This window comes from Carcharodon carcharias, chromosome 4, assembly GCF_017639515.1.
Source record: "Carcharodon carcharias isolate sCarCar2 chromosome 4, sCarCar2.pri, whole genome shotgun sequence".
Classification (NCBI taxonomy): domain Eukaryota; kingdom Metazoa; phylum Chordata; class Chondrichthyes; order Lamniformes; family Lamnidae; genus Carcharodon; species Carcharodon carcharias.
Genome location: NC_054470.1, coordinates 141,075,916 through 141,095,270, shown reverse-complemented (window position 1 = coordinate 141,095,270; position 19,355 = coordinate 141,075,916). Strand labels below are relative to the sequence as shown.

The 19,355-nt window shown below is 44.5% G+C and overlaps 1 protein-coding gene across 1 annotated transcript in view; it reads left to right on the top strand.

The window, feature by feature from the left end:
- adgrv1 (adhesion G protein-coupled receptor V1) overlaps positions 1–19,355 on the top strand; it is a 723,938-nt gene that overhangs the window by 407,227 nt on the left and 297,356 nt on the right. The window contains 2 exon segments of the mRNA XM_041185339.1: positions 11,083–11,490; positions 12,296–12,480. Coding sequence (XP_041041273.1) covers positions 11,083–11,490; positions 12,296–12,480 — 593 coding nt within the window.

Below are 19,355 nucleotides of genomic sequence, written 5' to 3'. Positions count from 1 at the left end.
AATGGCAGGTTCCCCCGTAGCAAATGTGGCGAGCCATTCAAAACTCCACTGACTTTGGTGGAACTGGAAAATCCTGTCCAATGTTTCAAGTCCATTTGACTTCTTCAGAGCTGAAGAGAAGTAGAAATGCAGTGAGTTTTATTCTGTTAAAGGACAGGGGAATTAGGTGGAACAAAATAGGTCAGGGATAGGTGGGAGCTCAGGAGACATTTGACAAAGATGCCATGGTCACAAGACAAAGGAAGTGGTAATGATAGTGTTAAAGACTAATGCTAATAATGGCATAAAGGTCAGATAACAGAATGTGTTAATAGCAGAACAAGGGTCAGCAGTCTCTGAAAGCAAAAAATAAGAACAAGTTACAGAGTGGCACTGTGGGAGAAGGGGTTTGGGGGGGAAAAATTTCAAAATGGAGAGCAGAGTTAATGGTCTGAAGTTGTTGAACTCAATGTTAAGCCTAGAAGGCTGTAAAGTACCTAACTGGAAGGTGAAGTGTTGTTCCTCCAGTTTGCATTGGGCTTCACTGGAATATTGTAGCAGACCAAGGAATGAAATACGGGCATGAGAGCAAGATGGTGAATTGAAATGGCAAGCAACAGGAAGGTCGAGGTCATGCTTGCAGACTGAGTGAAGGTGTTGCACAATGCGGTCACCCATTCTGCGTTTAGCCTCTTCAATGTAGAGGAGACCGCATTGTGATTTTAAAAATTATTATTTGTTCATGGGATGTGAGCGTCGCTGGCTAGGCCAACGTTTATTGCCCATCCATAATTGCCCTTGAGAAGTTGGTGGTGAGCTGCCTTCTTGACCCGCTGCAATCCATGCAGTCCACTAAATTGAATGAAGTGCAAGTGAATCGCCACTTTACCTGGAAGTAGTGTTTGGGGCCTTGGACAGTGAGGAGGGAGGAGGTAATTGGGCAGGTGTTATGCCTTCTGCAGTTACATGGGAAGGTGCCTTGGGAAGGGGATGAGGTGTTAGAGGTGATAGGGGAGTGGACCAGGGTGTCACGGAGGGAACAGTCCCTACAGAGTGCTGACAGGGGAGGTGAGGGGAAGATGTGTTTGGTGTTGTCATCATGCTGAAGTTTGTGGAAAATGGCAGAGGATGATCCTTTGAATGCAGAGGCTGGTGGGGTGAAAAGTGAGGACAAGGAAACCCTATCATCCTTCTGGGCTGGGGGGGAAGGGGTGAGGGCAGAAGTGTGGGAGATGGGTCAGACACGGTTGAGGGCCCTGTCAACCATAGTTTGGGGAGATCCTTTGTTCAGGAAAAAGGAAGACGTCAGAAGCATTGTTTTGGAAGGTAGCATCATCAGAGCAGATGTGACAGAGGCAGAGAAACTGGATGGAGTCCTTGCAGGAAGCAGGGTCTGAGGAGGTGTAGTCGAGGTAGCTTTGGGAGTTCGTGGGCTTGCAATGATTATTAATATACAGTCTATCACCTGAAATAGAAACAGAAACGTCAAGGAAGGGAAGGACCATGTGAAGGTGAGAGAATGGTGGAAATTGAAAGCAAAATTGATTAATATTTCCAGGTCCAGGTGAAAGCATGAAGCACCGATGCAGTCATTGATGTACCCAAAAAAGAGTTGTGGGAGGGAGCCTGAGAAGTACTGGAACAAGGAATGTTCCAAATACCACACAAGAAGACAGGCATAATTGGGGCCCATGTGGGTACCCATAGCCGCACCTTATAAAAGCCCTCCCCATTTTCACTTTGGTCTTAAAGAGGACAAATACATGCTTTTCCCAAAGCACATGGGTCATCACACTGTGAATGAGGGATCCCCTGGGAGGCTGCTGGCAATCCAACACATTTTGCTGAGTGGCATTCTGAGGGGACCAGAGACCTGTGCAAATCTCGTTTAAATCCCGAGTCACCATGAAACACTGCAAGGCCATGGAGGATTTTAAGATGAGGACAGAGATTTTACATCAATGAGCTGAGGGATGAAAAGCTAGCAAGGATTTCGGCAATAGCTGAGTGGGGTTTTGTGGAGGTCAGAAATAACCTCCAGAATGGGTAGGTTTTGGATCGGGTGGAACGTTACAATATCAAAAATCTGAAGAAGAGTCATACGGACTCAAAACATTAATTCTGTCTTTCTTTCCACAAATGCTGTCAGGCCTGCTGTGTTTTTCCAGCAATATTTGTGTTTGTGTTAGAAGTCTGAATCCTGATTGCAATCCGTTAACTTCCTGTTTTAACAGAGGCGGGACTGGACTGGGCAACCAGCCAACTCCTGAGAGGCAGATTGGTCATTTAAATGTTATAATGAGGCTGAGTGCCTCATTTTGGACCTAGCTTTCCAGCTCGATCCACCTTAGCTGCTTCAAACCACCACCACCACCACCCTCCCTTAATAAGACATCCCCCGCCATCCCTGATCTACCCCACCCCCAACTCTCATGACTCCACCACAAGGCCTCTGATCTTTTTTGACCCTGCCCTTCAATCTACCTTCTGACCTTCAATCTGTCCCCTGCTTTTCTTGGTTTCCTAACCTCAAAGCAGCCCCCCACCACCTGCCCCCACTGCCCGTTAGCTCTCTGGGTCCAGTCCAATGTTTCATAAACAGACTATAGGATCTGGAATCTGAGTAGGGCATTCAAGCTGTTAACCTTTGATTTGAACTTGAGTGTGAAATCCTCGGAGGGAACAATATCCTGTTTACTGCCGGGACATTATTTCACCAGAGCACATTCAGTTTCTGCTGCAAAAGAAGTATTGCTAAAGTAGTTCTCTGAATTTTATTTCAGTTTAAATTAAAAATGTCCCAATAAAAAGATACCAGTCAATTCAGCAGCCGTTGGCCAGAATTTTTCCGTCGGTGAGTTGGGGGCGGGGCCCGCTCGCTGATGTCTAAAATGACACAGGATGATGTTGGGGGGAACCCCCGACATCACCCCGCCCCATTTAAATATTCAGGAAGACGGGGGGAACAGCGCGATCAGCTGTCTGCCCGCCGACTTGTCAATGGCCAATCGAGGCCATTGATAGGATAATTAAGACAATTAAAGGCTCTGCCCGTCCAACCTGAAGGTTGGTGGGCAGGCCAGGAGCCCCAACAGGCTTCTGAAAAAACATGAAACCTCATCCACTGGCAGAATGAGGTTTCATGTCTGTTTTAAGAAACTTTAATAAACTTTATGTGATATTTATTAACATGTCCCATCTCGTGTGACATTGTCACATGAGGGGGACATGTTAATAATTTTTATTTTTCTATTTTTTAAGTTCATAAAACTTTCAGTGCTCTCCCTGAGACAGCACTTAGTGCGCGTGAAAGAGCGCACTTTGACAGCTGGGGAATTCCTCCCCTTCCGCACAGGAAGTGCATAGCGCTTCCTGTTGGGCGGCCCGCACACTCAAAATGGCGGCAGGACCCATTTCGGTGGCGGCGATCAGCTGCCTACCCGCCGCCAAGCCGTTGGGGACCGCCCACCCATCAAAAACACAAAATTCTGCCTATTGTCTTGAATTTCTCCATCCTAGACTGTTTTCTCTTTCACTTTCTTTTCACCTGTCTCCTTCCACTCCCATATCCCTCTGAGTTCAGAGAGTACTCAAAATTATGCACGTTATAGAGTCTACGTAATGGGTGATTTTTCTTTGAAGAACCTTAGAAGTTCTAAATTATTATTCAGAATTTTGAAATTGTTGTGGACTGCTTCACACTTCCCATGCCTTTTAGATGTCTCCAGCAAATCAGCCCTTCCAATACTGTTTGCTTCTTCAGTTTTTCTTCTGACCTTCGCTGGGGTGGAAGTTTCCCCAACTGCTTTGTTGACCATCCCTACAGCTGGCAACGGAACCATCACCCTCTCTTGCTGATGCTGTCTATAGGATAGAATGATCCATCTTGGCCTCCTTCTGAGGTCCCCAACCTTAGAGAACTCAATTCACTCCCCGTGATATCAAGAAACATCTGAAAGCACTTGATACAGCAAAAGGCTGTGGGCACTGACAACATCCCAGCAGTGATTCTTAAGTCTTGTTCTCCAGAACTGGCCACAGTCCTAACCAAGTTGTTCCAGTACAGTTACAACCCTAACACCAATCAAATAATGTGGAAAATTGCCCATGTAGTTCCTGTCCACAAAAAGCAGGACAAATCCAATCCAGCCATTTACCATCCCATCAGTCTACTCTCAATCATCAGGAAAATGATGGAAAGGGCTGTCAACAGCATTTACCCAGCAATAACCTGATCAATGATGCTCAGTTTGGGGTCAGTTAGGGCCACTCAGCTCCTTACCTTATATAATTGATCCAAACATAGGTCTAAGAGCTGAATTCAAAAGATGGGGTGAGAGTGACTGTCTTTGACATCAAAGCAGCATTTGACCAAGAGTGCCAACAAGGAGCCTTAGCAAAATTAATATCCATAGGAATCGGGGTGGGAGGGAGTCTCTGCACTTGATGGAGTCAAACCTAACAGAAATGAAAATGGTTGTGGTTGTTGGAGGCCAGTCATCTCAGCCTCAGAAATTGCTGCAGGAAATTCCTCAGGCTTGTGTCCTAGGTCCAACTATCTTCAACTGCTTCATCAACAACCTTCCCTCCAACATAAGAGCAGATGTGGGGATGTTCCCTAATGATTGTACAGTATTCAGTACCATTCACAACTCCTCACGTACTGAAACAATCTATATCCATATACAGCAAGACCTGAGCAACATTCAGGCTCAGGCTGATAAATTGCAAGGAACATTCAATAGAACAAGCAAAGACTGTGTCCAACAAGAGAGAATCTAACCATCTCCCTTGATATTCAACAACATTGCCATTGCTGAAACCCCAGCATCAACATCTAATGGGTCATCATTGACCAGAAACCTAAGTGGACCAGCCATATAAATATGTGACTACAAGAGCAGGTCAAAGGTTGGGAATTGTGTGGCAAGTAACTCACCTCCTGACTCCCCAAAGTTTGTCCACCATCCACAAGGTATAAGTCAGGAGTGTGGTGGAATACTTCCCACTTTCCTGGATGAGTGCAGCTGCAACAACCCTCAAAAAGCACTGAGTGGCCCAGAGATGGCCACTTACATGCTTGAAGGGCACTTGGTTCTGTCAGCCATCCCATGCAACTGGCAGGATTAACCCAAGGTTCTCTTTCCAGTGGGTGAACGCCCCATTCGCCATAGCCCTGGTGAAAACCTCTCTTGTACACCATAGTGGTTCAGCCACACTGAAAATCGTTTCAAGGTTTGCTTCAGTCACTTTTGCATTGCATTTAATAAGTAAACTTTGTTTTGAAACTATATTGATCTAGATCTATTTTGTGTTTACTTCAGCTATAGAATGCAACACAGGTACAAAATCTCAATGCTTGCAGAAGATAATAAATAGGACAAAGCTGAACATGGGCTCAAGGGCAGAGTCCTTAGCTGAAAAATACAAAGCAAAGCATAGTTTATTGTTACCTTACAGAGTAATATAGATGATAAAGGAGCTAATAGGATAAGTGAGGGAAGCACACAGGCACATGTAATAAATATTTAAAAATTAACTACATTGAACCACATTTTTAAAAGGACATTATCACTATGGTTGTTTTTGTAAGAAGCCTCACTAATAGCTCAGTGACCAACTGATTTGGTGCTATTGCATCATTTCTGAGGTTCATTATCTAGTTTGTGTGAAGTTGCTTAATTTGATCTCAAATGGAGGCAGGAGCTTTATAACTGATCTCTGGACTATGGGGCAGAAAATCAACAAGGGATCATGCTCATGGTCATCATCTAGACATTCCTGTTGAGAAGTGCTCCTGTATGGATAAGATTGGGCTCAAGTACATAATGTGCCAATGCCCACTGTCAAGACTCCCTCGTGAATAATGTTTATGTGGGAAAGTACGAGAGGGTACTTTGACATGGTTAAGCATAGGCACAGAAATGCCTACATGTCAAATACGTTATGTTTTTTACCATGTTTGCTATCCAAACAATGACATTAGGGTTAGCAGCCATGGCTGTGTTTTTTTTGCTGTTTGCAAATGTTTCTTCGGCTAAGTAGTTTGCTTATGCATAAGCACTAGGAGAAAGCAGAAAATATAATGGAAGATGATGCAGTTAACGCAGTTACATCATTTCAAATACAACAGTGATCATCCATTGCTGTCAAGAACAATGGGCTGGCATCAAGGGGTTAGAGCCTCAAAACACTATTCCCAAATTCCCACAATTTTGAAATTTCTTTCAAATGGATCTCATCAACTTTTTTTTAAATCTTTTAGAAAAAAACATTAATAATTGCATATGTTTTGTGAAAAGTATATCTTGTTTTGTTTTGTCGCATGATGCTCAAGAATATATTTGGTGTTGTTGGCATCATTTGTATAAACTGGGAGCTGCATGCTATTTGAGGGCGAAAATAATTGGGTGAAGATCCTTGATGTTTGGCTTGATCAGTAGAGTATCAAGGGTCCGACCCACATAGGCCAGGGTCTTGTGAGGAAGAAGGATTGTAAGAAGGGGATAAACCAACCATGGTTAATCAAGGACGTTACAGATAATATCAAATTGAAAGAAAAAACATACAAAGTGGCAAAGATTAGTGGTAAGCCAGAGGATTGGGAAAGTTTTAAAAACCAACAAAAGATCAAAAAATAATGAGAACATAAACTTTGAGGGTAAACTAGCAAGTGTCATGACTCATTGGGGATAGTGCACTGTAATATCCAGCCCCACTGCTCCCTGAGCCAAGACAAATGTGAAAAGTTGATTAGTCCACCAAATTGCTCAATTCTATCTAACTGTTTAATTTAGGTTAACAGAATATGAGCACCAGGTTTCTAAACTTAACAAGTAAATAACCGTTTTTTAAATGAATTGTCTTTAACCAGTTGCAAAAGAAAGAAATATGAACTGCAAACTTTTAACTCTATCACTTAAACACTATCCCTAACCCCTACACAGAAACACACACACACATAAGGCATACAAAACATGGATTTTAAGGGCGAGATAAAACAGTTCAATAGCACTAGTCCAGAGTACGGGATTAGATGGGGTGATTTTGATTGATGTCTTAAAAACTCCTTACAGCTCGTTGTTAATAACACGAGATGGTCTTCCAGCACTTTCAGTCTGTGGTTCACTGGTTGAAAACTTGCTTTTCAATGTCTCCACTAGTGATTTTCTCCTTTTCCTCCTGACAGGGGCTTTTTCAGACAGAGCAGGTTACAGAGATATGAAGAAAAAGCAACCTAGATAGCCTTGTAGTTTTACTGGTTTCTTACACATACAGGAGAAAAATATTTTAGATTTGTTCTCTTTGCAGGCTAGGACCTCTCTGCTTACTGCTATCACGTAAAACCTTGCCATCTGATCAGGAGCCAATTAAAATGTTGTTGCTAAGCGGCTCCCCCTAGTTCAGGACCCTTTTCCAGAACTATTTTGTCCAACCTGGCACACTCTGTTCCAGGAAAGAGCAACATTGTATATTCCTTATCCTGTTCCAGTGAACATATCTTTCAACTGGAGCCATAGTTGTTTTTAAAGCCACAGTCCAAAAAAAAAAATAAGTATAGGCTCTTTACATGTCTCCACCCTTAAAAAGGATGAAACACCATTTAAAAATGTGTTTTATCACAAGATATCTGACACATGGACAACATAACATGAGACTTGCATTCATTCATTCATCCTTCCCCCTTATACTTATTTCAGTAACTTACACCTGGGACAGTGCATCCGTGATCACACTACCTTTACTGGCAATGTGAACAGTCTTTACACTGAATGGTTGAAACAATAGACTCCATCTAAACAGTCTCGCATTTGGAATTTTAAATTTTTCAATGAACGCCAGCGGATTATGGTCAGTGTAGATTAGTGTTTCATTGTTATAATATCGGACATAAACTTCAAAGTGTTGAAGAGACAAGTGTTGAGTTTCTTTTTCTACCGTAGAGTACTTCCTCTGATATTGATTTAGTTTATTGGAAAAGTACCCTGCCGGCTCCTCCATTCCTTTTCTTGTTTTTGGATTTTGCTCTTTTTTTCTTGATCGTTACTCTTGCCTTGTTCTGCTTCATTACTACTGGATTTAATCGTTTTCTTTGTGTTTTTGTTCCCTGCCTCTGCTTATTGAGTTTGCATGTTTTTCTCTTTTACTTTTTCTCTTGCCCTATCTTTACTTCGGGATTTTTCCATTTTCCCTCTACCTTTGTCTTTACTCCGTTCTCTATCTCGGCTTCTAGATTTTGGTTTGGCCCTTTTTGCTCTCTCTTTGCTTTTACTCTGTTTACAATCTCTACTTCTGGATTTTGCCTCGTTACCATTATTCTGCCTTGGATCAGGTGTGCTGGATTTTAGCTTGACTTGTTTCTCCAACTCTTTTCCATTAGTCAGCTCTCGTGCTACTTTACATGTTCCTGTTTTCATTTTGGGTAATGGCCCTACAAAATCTACTACTACCCAACTAAATGGTTCTTCAAAAACTGCTATGGGTATTAAGGGTGCTGGTTTGATTACATATTGAGGTTTACCTACTACCTGATATGTATGACACGTTTTACAAAATTGCACTACATCCTTATGAAGTCTTGGCCAGGTAAAATGCCTCTTTATCGATGATGGGTTTTCCGTATCCCTACATGTCCTGCCATGGGAATCTCATGTACTACTTGCAGTATCTCCTTACGACATTCGGGTGGTACCACTATCTGATGAGCAACCATCCATTCCTCATCCGCAGGCTTGTGAGGGTGTCTCCACTTCCTCATCAGAACTCCATTTTTAAGGTAGTAGCACTCCAGAATTCCTTCAGCTGCAACTTCAGTATGCAGAGTTAACATGTTTAACTCTACATTTGCTTTCTGAGCCTCAATTAAGGAAGACATACCAAACACTTCCTTTGAATTACCCTCATCCTTAAAGAAAGTTTCAGCTACTCTAACATCTGCTCATGGTACTACTTTGGCCTCTGGTGATGGACTTTGTTTAGCCATTGCTTTGGTCACCACACATGATGGAAAAATACCAGGAGCCTGTTCTTGTAACTGCTCTGTCTCTTAAAGCTCTTTTGGATTTTCTGTGATTATGGGCAAAACTATAACCTTCAATCCTGCTAAATCATTCCCCAGAAGTAGACCCACTCCATCCATGGTTAATTTCTTAATCACCCCTACACCGATCCAGACAACAAATCATGCTCCAATTGCATTTTGTACAATGGAACCAGGATATATTCTCCACTTATCCTGTTTACTAATACTTTAGCTTTCATTGAACTCTCTGGAGGGAAAACTAGGTCCTTCTGCAGCAAAAAGAGTTTGAGTAGCTCCTGTGTCCCTTAATATAGTTATGTGTTTAGCTGCATCTTTGGATGAAGAAGGGGATATCTTCCTTTTAGACAAAAACCCTTTATATCTCTCATCTACCTCATTCATTCACCTGCATTCACAACAGTGTTTACCTCCAGTTCCTTATTTGTAATTAATATAATTTGATCCATGGCATTTTCTTTTTCAATTCCCTTTCTGGACTCACTCGTACGAACTCCAATAATTCCCTTGGCCTCCCTCACAACTTCCAGCATTCTGAATGAATGTGCCCCACTTTACTACAGTAATTCTCTTCCTGACTCCCCAAAGCCTGAACACCATCTACAAGGCACAAGTCAGGAGTGTGATGGAATACTCCCCACTTGCCTGGATAAGTACAGCTCCCACAACACTCAAGAAGCTTGACACCATCCAGGACAAAGCAGCCTGCTTGATTGGCACCACATCCACGAAAATTCACTCCCTCCACCCCCGACGCACAGTAGCAGCAGTGTGTATCATTTACAGGATGCACTGCAGGAATTTACCAAGGCTCCTTAGACAGCACCTTCCAAATCCACAGCTACTGCCATCAAGAAGGACAAGGGCAGTAGATACATGGGAACACCACCACCTGGAAGTTCCCCTCTAAGCTGCTCACCATCCTGACTTGGGAATATTTCACCATTCCTTCACAGTCGCTCGGTCACAATCCTGGAACTCCCTTCCTAACAGCACTGTGGGTGTACCTACACCACATGAACTGTAGCAGTTCAAGAAGGCAGCTCACCACCACCTTCTCAAGGGCAACTAGGGATAGGCAATAAATGCTGGCCCAGCCAATGAAGCTCAAACCCCGTGAATGAATATTTAAAAAAAGACATCCCTGCAGCCTGCAGGTAAAAGCCCATCTCTCTCTCTCTCTCTCTGGCTGGAGGCAAGACAGCAAAGCCACAGTCAAAAAGGAAACAGGACAACTCCTTCAGCTAACCTGCAGAACCAAGTGTCTCCAAACCAACTGCTCAACTGCCAAAGTCAGTTCTACCGGAATCACCGAACTTAATGGCTGCAATGTTTTGTCATCTGCTCCTCACGGACAAAGCAAAGACTGATTTTAACTTTTATTTTTGGACTCACTGGCCAGGATTTTCCGGCCCCGTCACAGGTCTGGACCCGCTGCGGGCAAGGCGTCGGCCCAGCCGGAAGTCTATTGACTTGCGACAGGACCGGAAGATCGCGGCGGTGAGCAGGTGTGGAAAATCCCGCCGCGTTTCTCATTTCTGATCTGTATGAATGTGTGTTGCCTTTTTTTTTCTCGGGTTTTTAGTAACTGATGAACTCACTGTTTCTTTGACTCAAGAAAGCCTGGTTAAATTGGCTCCTTTTAAAATATAAATACTTTTGGACTGGGTAAAGGTATCCATGAGGGAAGGGATCCCTATTACATTAAACCTTGTTGCAACCAACTGAGGTGGGGTTAAAAAAAGAAGGGGAGCCAGCCCATTCCTCCTAACCTGGGAGCATATTAAAATTGGGGTCCCATTCGGGAAGTTAACAATTTGGCGTATCTTGTCAGGGATCATAACAAATTGGGGACCTCACCTGGGGACTGGTTGTAACAACGTTTTCTTAGTTTTTATTGGCAAGAACTATTTGCAGAGAAAGATATTATCATTGTGAAATAATTATATGCACCAAAAATAAACGTGCATTGGTGTGAAGCGTAACAGCAGGATTAATGTTTGGTTTTTACTTGACTTGGAGCAAATAAATGTCTTTGTTTTGAACTAATTTGTATTTTACAGGAATTAAGAAAGGCTGAGCTGGTAGGTCAAACCTTAGTAATGCCAGCTATTGCAGGGATGGATTTTGTGAAGTCGGAAGGCATTTTGACTTTCCAACCAGGGCAGTCGAGCGTTGCATTGGACATTGTCCTTACTCCAAAGCAGGCATCTTCGAATCCATTGCCCAAGCGATTTCAAGTGGTGCTCTACAATCCAATTGCAGGAACTCAGCTAGATAAGGATTACAACATAGCAAATATCACAATAGTCACAGACGCTAACTCACAGTTCTTCTGGGGTTTGGTTGATCAGTTATACCAGCCCCTTGATGATGACTTAATAAATCAAATTCTTCAGAGACTGCAAAACAAGATTTACATCGAGACCACAAGAGAACAACTCAGTGCAGTAATGAAAGTGTTTGAAAAGGTAAAACTTGGAATTCAAGACAAACATTTTTTAAACTACTTTAATATCATGATGCATATAAGTATAACTATAAAGCAAAAAACATTTTTAAAACACCTACCATTTGTTATCAAACATTTTCTTATCACAAAATAAATCTAGGTCAGCAGTACAACTAAATTTGCTTGCGTTGAAAGCGTAGTAATTATGTTCATTACGGACAAGAAATTAGAATAATTTTGAATCATACAGATTAACTTTAGTTTGGCATAATAAGTAAACATAGATGGCTGTAACCAAATGATAAATTGGGTAGAAACTTGATTTCCACACATTGAGCATCCCGTGCTAATTTCCAGCAGACTCTGGGGTGGTTGGTAGAATGAGAGGAAACTTACATTGATAAGGCCCAACTTGAAACAATCTTGGACATTATGGATGAGATTTCAGAGAACCTTCTTAAATGGGAGCTACTTAACTACTAAAAAACAATGTAACTTACTGTGACTTCCTAGATAATGGGCAATTTATGTCTGAAAGAAATTTGTGGGAAAGAAATACTCTATTGCTTGGCCCTGGACAACAAATGCTCTCTTGAGACACTGGAGGCCTCATTTATGACATCTTTTCACTCTCCACTTACACCCGCTGAACATAAGTTTAGTTATGCTATCTGCATCAGCCTTAGCACTGTGGGAGTTTTTTTAGAATTCCTACTTTGCCTGCTGTACTTGGATCAAGATCCTGCCCAGCAACATTTTTTTCCATCATAATTTTGTTACCTTGAGTAAAATTTTAATGAGTTACTTTGTTCATGATCCATTAGGTGATACAGGAAGGAGAGAAGAGGCCAGTCAGTGCCGCCAATAGACAACTACTTTATAATAATCTTTGTGCACTACTAGAACCCACACGCAAGGATACTAAAGGATTCAGTCAGCTGGCTGAAGTAACTGAGACGTTTGCCTTCTCTCTCCTCACTGATGTAGAATGTGGATCACCTGGTCAGAGGTAAAATTATTCAAGATTATCGAGGTTTTATAGAATTAGTGAATAAAGTGGCAGCTATTATTTGCATCCATCTAGGGGTTCAATATTCTGCTTCGAGTAGCTTTCAATAAATGCTAACAAACGGAGAATATCATAAAGCAGACCCAGAAATATCTAGGAATTGTAAGTAGCTTTTTCGTTCAAAGCATTCTTTAAGTAAATGGAGAAAGAAATGTAACCATGGGGAGAATTTTCCCCCATTGGTTGGGGGGGGGTGTTGGGGGTTGTGTGAGGGCGGGGGCAGACCTGATCGGCGGCCCCAATCAGGTCCGCACCGCCGTTTTACGTGGTCGGGCCAATTAAGGCCCGCCCAGCATGACGCGTGCCCAGAAGCGCTGAGCACTCCCTGGGTGGGCAGTGAGGGGGCTCCCTAAGTCGGAGCCTGTGCTCTTTCGCACATGCACGTGAAAGAGCGCAGAAACCTCCCCGAAGCTTGGAGGTGCCCCGGGGAGATTAGTTTAAGTTTTAAAAAGCTAAGTAAAGAAAAGAAAAAATTTTAAGACATGTTCCCTCGTGACATTGTCACATAAGCTGGGACATGTGAATGCATTTTTATAAAAATTTTTATTCAATTTATAAATACTTCATGAAAACTCATCCCGCTGTGGTTGAGGTTCTGTGAAAAATGCCAAGGCCACCTGGGCTCTTCGCCTGCCCACCAACCTTAAGGTTGGACTGGCAGCTCAGCTTATTGGTTTATTTAGTTTTTAAATGACCTTAATATGCCTTTGACAGTTCGGCGGGTGCGTAGCTAAGTCGGCTGCGTGACAGCCAAACTGAAAAACTAAATGACGCGCGGTGACGTTGGGACACACGCCCACCTCACTTTACGCCTCGGCGAGCGGGCCCCGCCCCTGTTTGCTGAGCCAAAAATTCTGGCCCATATTTTCCATCTTGGAATAGGAATGCCATAGCAGGGCCACCGTGCAGTACCAACAAATTCTAATTTCAAAGTGTGACAGACTAGGCACTGTGTTGACAGTAAAATGTTGTTCAAGGAAAATAGTTTTATTTTTGGGACCATGAACACTGGAAAATTAGTAATGTATTGAGCTCTTTTCTTTCTTGCTTATGGCATGAATTAAATCTCTTTATCTTCTAATGGTATTGGTTTACAAACAGATTCAAATCTCCACAAAATGAAATAGCCATTTGCTACAGTATTTTGTCTTGCCTTTATAAATCATTTAACCGAAAGAGCAAAGTAATTCTTCTTAATTTAACAGGAGTACAAGACAGAAAATGATTTAGCATAGAAGTGACAAAAAGCTACAATGTTTTGGCTTAAAGATCCATTTTTATCAATATTTATTTTAGAATATTTTGAGGTAAAATTCAAATTTGGTGCAAGTGCAACAGGAGTGGTAGCAGATTGTCATTATACACTCCGCTCAACCTTCCTTTCTTTTGAAGTCAGTGATGTATACAACCAGCAGCTGATACACTACACACCCCCATTTTGTGCAAATCTTTGTAAAATTTGTATAGACAAAAATTGTGAAATTGTAACAACTTTAAACCTTGCAAACATCATAGGACTTCAATGCTCCCTTACCCCTTCAGGATATGTGTGCTTGTGAAAACTGCAAAAGGACCCAATTTTGTCACACCCCTTAACAAAAGTGGAATTATTTTTCTTTTATTTTAAAGGACTAATATTGGATTAGGACAATTATGACTTCATCACTGATTGTAAATCAGATTGGCAGCTCATCCAAAGAAAGACAAAGAAACATCATTAAGTTCCCTAGAAATCATAATTCAACCACTATGCAATCCTCCTTGGTGATATTTTAGAGCTTTCGTTGGGCAGAATTCTCCAGCCAGTGATTGGGGCGGTGGGGGGGGGGGGGGGGGTTGCCGCTCGACCAAGTGTAAAATGACACACGGTGACGTTGAGTGTGCGTCCCGACCTCACCGCATGTCATTTAGATTGTCAGTTCAGCTGATGCACAGCCAAGTAGGCTGCGCGCCTGCCGAAATGCCAAAGGCCTATTAAAGCCATTTAAATAGTCATTAACTCAATTAAATGAGTTGCCCAGCCAACCTTAAGGTTAATGGGCAGGCAAAGAGCCCAGGCAGCCTTTGCATTTTTCATGAAACCTCATCCATGGGCGGGATGAAGTGTTTTAAAATATAATAAAAATTTTTACATTAATTCTTGTGAGTGTCACATGAGGGGACCTGTTTCAAAAGTTTTTTCCTTCCTTTATTTAAACTTACACATGTCAAATGGGATCTCCTTGAGGAACCTCCGTTCCTCAGGGAGTTCTCTGTGTTCCTGCGCTTACACAATAGAGTGCAAGGAACCACTCAGGGAAGCTCCCCCCCCCCCACACCGCCCCCCCGTCCGCACAGGGAACACAAAGCACTTTCAGGTGCATGTCACGATGAGCGAGCCTTAATTGGCCCACCGACATAAAATGGTGGCGCGTCCCCAACTGGGGGCACCAATCGGGTTCATGTCCACCTCTGCCCTTCCCTGCACAACCCCCCCAACGGGGGGGGAAATTTTTCCCATTAGGTAAAAAGAAGTCACGCTAATATTATTATTCAAAATAGCAGAAAGGGAATTTTCATGTTTCATTGCTCCAACCTGTCGGAAACCAAGGCCAGAATTTTCCAGTCCCGTTGGCATCAGGTGTCATGGTGAGCCAGGGGGATAACATGGCAAGAAGGTCAAAGATTAGTTTCACACTGGTGGGAAAGCACAGTGGGATCATCCAATGTTTTCTGTCGTGATGGAACACCAATCCTACTGGAAGTTGGCGTGAACCTGTTTTACATCCCGCTAATAGGATGCAAAGTAAGCCCCGACTGGAATTGTTACCCCATGCCAGATTTTCCATTACGCCGGCAAGAAAACTCACTGGCTCAGAACACATCTGGACAAGTGTGACGTGCAGAAGTCGGGACTTGCTCAGATCACGGACATCAGAGGAGAAGAAGATGCTGGAGTCCTACAGCTATTGGACCCTGGAACAACATGTGTATCACATGCTGAGTGGATTCTCATGGACATGGCTCTGCTGTGAAGCAGCTCAAGGAAAGTGAGAGGTCTCCATTGATGTCTCAGGTCTGCTTCAGAACATCATAGTCTTGGCCATGGGCTGCTGTGGATGATCGACATAGGTGGGGAAGAAGAAGGTCCAGCTGTGAGTGGGAGAGGAGGGTGTACTGGGGGAAGGTGGGAGGTAGAGGAAAGTCTAGATTTGACTAGGAGAGGAAGGCGTTGGGCTGGTGGGGGGGTGGGGAGTCGGTGAGGTTGGGAGGTGGGGACAAAGATGTTGGGGGGTGAGGTTGGAAAGGGGACGATGGAGTACAGGGGAGGAGGGTGTAATGGGGGAGAATTCAGTCAGGGGGAGGAAGGTGTAAGGGAAGGTATTCAAAGGGGGTAAGGAGTTTGGAGAGTGAATGGTCCAGGGGGAGGAAGGTGTCTGGCTGGAGGAGGGAGTAAAGGTGGAGAAGGGAGTAAGGGGGGGCAGAATGTCCGGTTGAACGTGCAAGGCAGGGTTCTGTGGAGTCAATGAATGCATCCTAGGGAGTGAACGGAGGGTGGGCATGGTAGGAGGGAAAGGTAAGTATGAGAGGGGGCAGAGGGAGCTGGAAGAGTGGGAAGGTGAGGGTGTGTCGGTAGCAGTTGCAGGGATTGCGAGGGTAGTTGTAGGGGACTCGGAGGCAGAGATGGACCCGGGACTGGGAAGGAGAAGGTCGAGGAGGTCAGTGGGGATGGGCGTCTCGGGAAGATAGCAAATGTGCACATTCACCTGGACATCCGGGAAAGACAAGGGTTCAGGTTGGTAGGTGACACCGGGGAGGTAGAAGGTGAACCTCAGGGTGTCAACCATGATGAGGGAAGAGACATGGATGACTGGGGGAGGGGAAGGGACGGGCGAGCTGATTAGAAACTTAACGACTACTGTGGCTGTCAAAATGGAAAGTGAGCAGAGCCTCGTGTTGGATGGGCACAGGTGCTGTATGGGAGTGAGATCAGTGGTTGGGCGGAGATGCAGGTCGGCTCAGGTGGACAACTGAAAGAGAACCCCAGTTGGCAGCATTGAAAATGCTCAGAACGGTGAGATGAGTGTGTTGGATGAAGACTGCGCGTGCATGTGAGAGAGCTTGCATGCGGCTCCGAAAGGCCCTGCCACACACATACTTCTCCCTACAGAATCACTCATGATCCAGTTGCACACAGCTGAATTACTCGTTGGTTGGGTGATGCAGTGGGAGGATTCACGAAGCTTGTCGATGAAGTTGAAAGACAACATTCCACATTATTCAGTGAAAGTGAATAAATTTTTAGATTTTAAAGTGACAAAATGTGTTCACCCTTACAGCCACTTGGGATCAGAATTGCTTAACTTTTCTAGGCCTACCACTTTTAGCTACTACCCTGACATCCACTGCAGGGGCAGAGACAGCCTGTGCCATGGTTGGCCCTGTTGCTTCTGACAACTTTGGCATGCGTTCTCTAGACAGCTGAGGCCTTGAGGGCCCTAGCTTGCTCTGGCTGTCCTCCTGTGGACAGTCTCTGAGATTCCTGAATGGATGACCCAGCTGCCACTCCTCTTCCATTAGGATGCCCAAGAGCCTCGGCCTATTTGAGGTGAAGAAGCATCTAGAGGGACGTCGAAGTGCCCCGTTTCTCCCTCATGTTGCCACTGCAGGAATTCACCCATGGCTATCGCTGTGGAGTACAGGTTTGCATGCATCTCCACCTTCTGCTGAACCTAGGGTCTCCATGGCGTCTGCCGTCCTTCCCATGGAGGCCTCCATACGCACACCTGTGGGCACCACTTCATCAGAGAGATCAGGCGGACGCACTCCTCTGGCTCACGTGCCACTCTGTTGAGGGCTTTCAACAGATCTGCGTGATGTTTCCCTGCCTTCTGTTGACTCTACAAGATGAGTTGGAAGGCTGAATTCAGAGGCTTATCATCTGACTCAGACCTCACAGATGCCTCTTTCGCAGCAGTTCTCTGAGTGCCGGGGCGCTCGGAGCTCGGTTCCTGCATTGGATGGCTGACCTCCTCTGTGCTCTGGTGGTGCTGCCCACCACTGCCACCACCTCCCAGGCAGAATTGGTGACCCTGGTCGACTTCCTGTGACCAGAGCGGGGGTAGTGGACATCACGGCAGCCTTCCTCTGGATCTGTCAGGTGCCCCAGAGAGGCATAACTAAATTTGGGGGCTGCCGTCTTCTTTGCTTTAGGGCCATCTCCCATGTGGTCACCACCAAATTGTTTTCCGAGCCTGCTCTAGATCTAGGTCCCACTGAGGTGTACGTCTCTGCGCTGCTGGGGCATGTGGGTGAGCGCTGTGACAAAGTATCCAGGCTGCTTATTTCCAGCTCGTCAATGGAGGAGCTGTCCCCTTGGCTGGAGGTGAGGATATGAATGGAGCTGATGCTTTGAAGGATGATGAAGTCTGGGGAGCATGTGTCCTTGCTGAGAGAAGATCCTAACTGAAGGAGGGCACCCAGCATTAGATGTCAGAAGTTGCTGCCTCCTAATGCATCTTTCCAGCATCCCTCTCGCTACGGCCGCCTAGTAGAGGCAGGAGCTGCTCTAAGATCCTCAGTGTGCCCTTACCTGTATGTCCTCAGCCTGACAAAGCTCCTCAAGGAGATCCATCACAGGACAATGCTTGATGACTCACCTTGATGGTGATACTGAGTGGTGGCACTTGTGCCAAGGCAGCCGAGGATGTTACTCAGGTCCTCACACATTTTTACGTGACTCAGTTCTGTGTTTCACCTTCCTCTCCGTGTCTTTGACACCAGCACTCTGCGGGTCTACATGTAGCCTGACCTTTCCATATAGGTTGACCGCCTGAGGATAATTATGTTCACACGCTTGCTGGCCACACATTATAATGCCTCCTCTTGAACACAGACAGTCTCCCCTAATAACCAGCCCTGGCCCTTGTGACCAAAGCAGTGACACTGTGGAGACCTGAATGTGAGGCTTGCTTCACACTAAAGAGCACACTTCAGCTTCATTACATTCTAGCTCCTAGGCTATTGTTTCCCTCAACATTGACTTCTCATCAAGGTGACATATGCGTATCGAGAGCATGTCGAAAGGCTCAATTGACTGTAATACATCATCATTCAGAGTTATCATCACTGGCCTCGGCGACTCTTTAAGTGAGGAGATGCTATGTACAACATCTGGCACAGCGCTGCTTTCCTAAATTGTGATGGGAGTGTTGTAGGCATTATACAGACAAGTAAGAGGTGGGAGAAGCTTAAGGTTGTGGTGCCGAGCGCCATGTCTATAATGTGACTGCGATGAGCAGAGCTCTGGCACATTGAGCTGGGAAGGTGGTCATACAAATGGGTTATCTTATGAACCTTCATTCAGAAAGTGGATGATGCCCAAGGCAGACAGGAGCACATGCAGGCTGTGATTTTCGACACTTTGAATGAAAACCAGATGATAGAGAGAACCTTCTCAATGTGTTCCAACATCTTTTCCATCAACATTTGGTTTCTTGCAAACCAAACCCTCACCTTTCAATAATGCTGAGGAGACGTCAATCTTACATAGCCCCAATCCTACACAGCCCCAATCTCACGCAGCCAAGATCTAATATTACATGACCCAGCAAAGTGAGAAAGTGAGCTCTACAAGCACACTTTCCTTTAAGTACAAGGCATAACTGATGCAGGAAACGATCTGACAAGGGGCACGCAGTGTAGTGAGTTGGAAGCATACAACATTCACCAGAGGCACATGAATGCGACATCTGCGATAAGTAGGGGGAGGGACCATGGTGTCACATGGTCGACAACAAAACAGCTGATCATAAAGAGGATGCATACACAAGAGG